The 6,000-nt window shown below is 40.4% G+C and overlaps 1 protein-coding gene across 4 annotated transcripts in view; it reads left to right on the plus strand.

The window, feature by feature from the left end:
• The window catches only part of myo18ab (myosin XVIIIA b), a 169,469-nt gene that overhangs the window by 115,047 nt on the left and 48,422 nt on the right, over positions 1 to 6,000 (plus strand). For all 4 annotated transcript variants that reach the window (XM_030066613.1, XM_030066614.1, XM_030066616.1 and 1 more), the window contains 2 exons: positions 707 to 796; positions 1,024 to 1,143. In XM_030066613.1, coding sequence (XP_029922473.1) covers positions 707 to 796; positions 1,024 to 1,143 — 210 coding nt within the window. The remainder of the gene's footprint in view (positions 1 to 706; positions 797 to 1,023; positions 1,144 to 6,000) is intronic.

Consider the following 6,000-nt stretch of genomic DNA (forward strand, 5'->3'; position numbering starts at 1 on the left):
AGTAAAACTGAGACGTGAAAAGCATTTAGAGTTCAAACAGAAGTACTGCGTCCAAACCCGACGTATCAAATAACATATCCATGTGTGTAAGGGTCAAACCTAGATCACTTCTTTATTTATATCAGTGTTTGTGTCAGAAACTGTCAGAAATGATCTCATCTTTTTCAGAAGCCCGTAGAGTATTTCTGATTTTTTTTTTTCTAGCTTCAGGTTAGACACATCTCCGATCCAATTGGACACTGAGGGCGGGGCTGCTTCCTTGCACTTCAAAAGTACCAGACGGCATGCCAAAAAAACGTCCTTCTAAATTCAAAGTACTCAGTGTTTCTCCCACAACTTTGCTCTTGTAAGGGTGGAAGACTGTGAAACATTTATACCATCACAGGGAGCTCCAGCTCTCGACTGCAGCTCAGGACGTTAATCAAAACATCTTATCCATGCATGCTCCACGCGAAATTCGAACATATCACAGACCCCTACAGCTCTGCTGGGGTGTCCGTGGTGTGAACGTGCACACACACACACACACCACGGAGGGCCTCCCAGAGCAGCGATGGAGGAGTATGCAAGGCAAACAGAACACTTCTTCTTTCATTTTCTGATTTATTCAATTGATTTGCTGAAGCCTTGAATGCAAACTCACTCTCGTTCTGTGTCTGTCTCTCATACCCGCTTTCTTCTCCTCGCTCTCTGAATTCCTGCCCAGGAGGAGATCCAGCAGCTGAAGCAGAAGTTGGAGAAGGTGGAGAAAGAGAGAAATGAGCTGAGACTAAACACCGACCGCCTCGAAAGCCGGGTGAACACACACCCACACACACACACACACACACACACACACAGAGGGACAGGTTTCATGTATTAAACAGCAAAGTCCTCAACCGTAAAACAAACACTGCCACTTCTTGAAAAAAGGAGACAGACATAAGGCAGCACGTTGCACATTTTGAGACACATGCTTAACACTTGTTAATTGCAGCGTGTGTGTGTGTGTGTGTGTGTGTGTGTGTGTGTGTGCTGCATCAGATCACAGAGCTGTCGTCAGAACTTGCCGATGAGCGTAACACTGGGGAGTCGGCCTCCCAGCTGCTGGAGACTGAAACCTCTGAGAGACTCCGCCTGGAGAAGGACATGAAGGACCTGCAGGTAGACCCACACACACTCACACACACACACACACACACACACACACATACACACAACCAAATCCTGCTTCTCTTCTCTTCTCTCTGAAAATAGAAATCCGTGTTTTTAATTCACACGTGTGTGTGGATTTGGAGACATGCTGCCCCTTTGATTTTGGTTTTAATCTTGCATTGTCATTTTAGTCACATTTAACTCAACAAAAACACCTCAGTGGTTTTAGTCGATGAAAATGAAAGCTGAATTATTCCACTGAATTATTAAGCATTCAATTATTTGTTAGTGGCCTTCATACATAGATTATTCCATTTTCCTCATTACAGCTTCTTGTGTTTATATTGAGCTTTTGTTTTTATGCAGTAAAGTCTGCCTGTATATCTGCTCCCCTCTAAACTGAGATCACAAACTCTGTTTTCATTTATTTGTTTCTGCCAAGTTCATCTTGTTTCATCTTCATCACTTATTTGTTGATGAAGTCATGATAAGTTATGATTTTTTTTGTCATAGTTTTTGTCAGCAAACTTTCATTTTTGTTTTTATTCCGTTTCATCTTGAAAAAAGTGTTGTTGACATATAATTGTAGTTATAGTTTTAGTCAACAAATTGAACGCTGGACTTCTCTAACAACAAGAAGGGAAATTCTTCATATTTCCTGCCTCACTCTATTATCTCAAAGCATGAATATCTCACATTTTCACTTTTTCTTCCATTTAGTTTTGTCACATAAGTTCCTACATTTTGCTGAAATGTATGACTGGATTGTATTCATTGTTTTCTTTATCATTTCATCCACATAAAAAATGTGCAAAAACATAATATATGCGAAACATAATATATGAAAAACTTAAGTTCCAATAAAGCCATACAGGCTGAACTGATTTGAATCAGCATGGTATTCTGCTTCAATGCCAAAGTCCCGATCCAAATCCAAGATCAGCTGTGATATCTGCCAGCCTATCCAGAGACCCAGCTCTATTGCTTTAAGATTTGGTCTCATTAAAATCGTTACGCACCGTAGGACTGATGGTGTTTCAGCAAGAAAAAAAAAAAAAAGAGCCTCACCTTTCCCATTTAGGCACTGACCCATTCATTCAGTTGATGCATTTTTCCAAGCAGAGTGCTATTAAGGCAAATTGAAATGGAACTGCCTTATTGTGATGGAAAATAGAGATGGATAGCGCTCTATCGCCTCCGTTGCCTTTTAACGCTCAGGTAATGATCAATCTGGAACATTTAAGCCCGGTTTCAAGCTAGGTGCTCACCTTAATCTGCACTGGTGGAGGTACACTGCCAAAAACAGCAAATTAGCCTAGCCGAGGATGAAGTTTGTCCGCGTGAAATGTCATTTTGATTGTACTTTTCAATGCCAAATATATTTTGCATCAGCCATTTGATTTAAATTATTGATAAGGGGCAAGGCCCATCCGCGTTTTGGTCTGCCTGCAAGATTTTACTCAGTTGTAATATTTAAAAAGGGAAATAAAATTTGAAATCTGTCAGATGTCAAATTAAAGTTACATAAATTACTAGAAAACTGAAACTGAAACTAGAAACTATACAACTGACAGAGTCTCATTTTTAAACAGTATTATTTACTGAACTATTCATTCAACTCCAAAAGTTCTCATAGGCATTTTTGACAAATTCATTTTTTATTGGCTCAACAGGAAAAATTTGTAGCTCATTATTTGGCACTTTTTTCCTATCCATTTTTAGGCAGCTAAATAGATAACTTTGTTGGGGAAACCAGCCATACACAAAACACATTTTTCATTTAGAATTCAGTCACTTATTTCAGACATTTTTTTTTTAACTTTCATTTGAACAATATCCACTGCATCCCACTGAGTTTTGTTTAAGTCCCGTAAATGATCTTGTGCCTGTTTGGCGCCACAGTGTGCCTGTCGCCCTCAGACTGGGTTGAAATGGTTGGTTTTTCCAATTCAACGTAATTGGAAGTTGATAAATATGACATTTACAGCCAGCTTATTTAGGCAGCTTTTGTGCAGACTCCAGAAAAACACACTGTGACACATACACACCTACTTTTCATACCGTGCCAAGTCCTAGCCAAAGCTATTCCAGGCCTCCTGCTGTATGGTGCTCAACATCAGACACCAGAGTTGCTGATGAAGCTGTTATTGACGTGAGACAGGGCAAGAGAATACAGACTTCTGGGTTGTAAGATGTCACTTTCTTCCTTTAAAGCGATATTTCACCCATAATACAGCTCGATTCTCTTTTGTACCCTCAATTTTGCTGTTGCTTTTGGTTCATTACACTTTTCCTACTTGGATTCTTATAAATTCCCTTTAGCTCTCAACATTAAAATACTTATTTAAATCAAAATGACATCTCCCTACATCTTCTAGTCCTGTGTGAACAGGGCTATCAGATCCTGTGTGGCAGAAGATTTTTCCAAGGAAAGAGCAACCAGACACCAATGGGATTCATGGAAAGGCATTAAATCGAGACAGGACTAGGCTTTAATCCAGAATAGCTACTAATGGCCTAAAGAGTAACTTTCCAAACCACATCTTAACTTCAGTTTAGTTGTTTCTAGACTATTAAACTTGATAAAATTTAAAGAGTTGCTCAGCAGTAAACAGCATAAGGCAGAAGACTTTTACTGCGCTGCCCTCTAGTGGTTGAAACTTTCAGACGCGTTGCCCTTGTAGCCACACCCACTCTGTGATGTGGTATTTTCGGCAGCTGTCAGTGGCAAAGGACCTGCTGCTACATCACAGATTGGTTGTATGTAAATGAAATCTAGCACGCCTGGAAGTTTCAGCCTGTAGAGGGCAGCGCAGCAAGATGATTTCTGCTCGTCATGATTCGCTCTTTAAAGTGATAATCCACCAGATCCATGTTTTTCCTGGTTTTGGCGACACTTTTGGTGAGAAGCGGTCACTGCTTTAGGGTTTTGTACTCAGTGTACGTGCCAGCCCTGCACAGTAATAAAGGTTCTTCTCTCTTTGATTCTTCGATTTGAGGATGGTTGCTGTTTCTTCTGACAGCCAGCAGGAATCTGAAGTTAAACCTCCTTCCTTGGACATTTAATGTGATGTTTCATTTACTCTAGGGCGAACACTAATCTTTGACTTGCAGTTTTTTTTAGATCATTTAAAGTGTGGCTTCTTAACCATTATAGCGGTAGTTGCTTCTTCGGTGTAATACATCCACCAAGTCACAAACCTGAACAGTTGTTGCCCTGCCGGGATATGCACTCTTTTATTAGAAAAAAAATATCCCATCTTTAATAGCTGAGCATATTTACAGTGTAAACCTTGTCAGTGAACTATTAGGGGGGAAAAACAAGCAAAATAATCGGTCATTAATCACAATTGAGGTAAACTGTTCAATTAATCATGATATTGATTTGAGGTCATATCGCCCAGCCCTAGCTGAATCACTGCTGTGTTGTTTTAGTGGGTGATAGTGGAGCAAAATAGATAATTATATATCGCATTGCAGGTATTAATGTAAAGACAAGTTAAAAGAAAAGATATTTTAGCTGTTGATATAGCAGAGAAAATGCAATGCAGCTCTCGGTTTAACTCGCCTTGACTTTCAATCCCTTTGGATAACACAGAAAACACCCCGGCCGGGTTCAGCTGCTGTTGCATTCTTATTGACAATGACACCCTCGACTAGCCTAACATATAGTTGTTCATCCCTGCCACACACCAGCTCTTCTATTCTTTGTCTCTCTCTCTCACACACACACACATACACACACACATACACATTGTGATGGCTGTAATTGCAAAGCATATTGTCAAGCTAGTTCTACACCACCACCCTCCTGCCTCTCCTCCCCAGCCTTTTAGTTCAGTATTTGACATTTTTGACATGATTGGTTTTTTAGGGGGGGTGTGGGGTATTGGGGTGGGTGTGGGACACTCTAAATGGCAGGGATAGATTTTTCCAATGACTGCTCAGATAGCAGCACGCTTGCTGATGGGGAAGGGCCAGCTACAAATTGCCTGGCTTGTAGAAATGTGGGCTGGATGGTGTTTTGTGAGTGTGTGTGCGTGAGAGAGAGAGAGACTGAAATAAAGAGGCGATGTTGGTATTTATACTTGTGGAGGGGTTCGTTGCATGTATGTACAGCAGGACAGGACGGCTAATGTGTTTCCATGTTTGGTTTGTTTTGGTTGAATTGCTGGTAGCCAAGCGACTGAAAGCTGTTCTAAACACCTGGTTGGTCTGTCTGGTTGGTCGGTCCTGGGAGAAAACAACTCTGGCTAACAGGAAGTGATAGTTTTGCATTTGTTTTGGTTTGTTGGGAGTAAATAGAAGAAGAACGGGTGTTCAGCTTGAGCAGTAATTGCTACCTTGGCTTGATCAGTGCGCCACCTACAGCCAGTCAGACTTTATCAACAGCAAACAGGACACACTGATTGACAAGTGATATCTGCACCAGCACCAAAGATACAGAAAAAAAAACTTCTTTAATAAACCCCCGGGGGCTGTTAAAGCAAAATTCAACTCCAGCAGAGTGTTGAATTGCGTAGTTAACTCGGTGTTTAGTTACCTGGATGTGGTCAAATATCCTCATTAGTTGCTTAGTACTCTCCTGTGCTGTTAATCCACAATACTGTATTTGTGTCTCTCCATTTATTTCCATAGTAAAACAGTTCCTGAAATAACACTTTTAGCACATACATAAACCCAAAGTGTTGGTATAAAATACAAGAAGTAGTGGTACCCTCCTCCCATGAAATTATAATTATTTGTTAAAGTACTACAAAGTTGTTGCAAGGTTGTAATGTGGAAAGCCGGATCTACTTTCCAATTCAAATAGGAAAATAAAAAGTAAAGAAATGTTTCATTTACTCAGAAAACAGGTAGCAGGAC

This window comes from Myripristis murdjan, chromosome 13 (genome assembly GCF_902150065.1).
Source record: "Myripristis murdjan chromosome 13, fMyrMur1.1, whole genome shotgun sequence".
Taxonomy (NCBI): domain Eukaryota; kingdom Metazoa; phylum Chordata; class Actinopteri; order Holocentriformes; family Holocentridae; genus Myripristis; species Myripristis murdjan.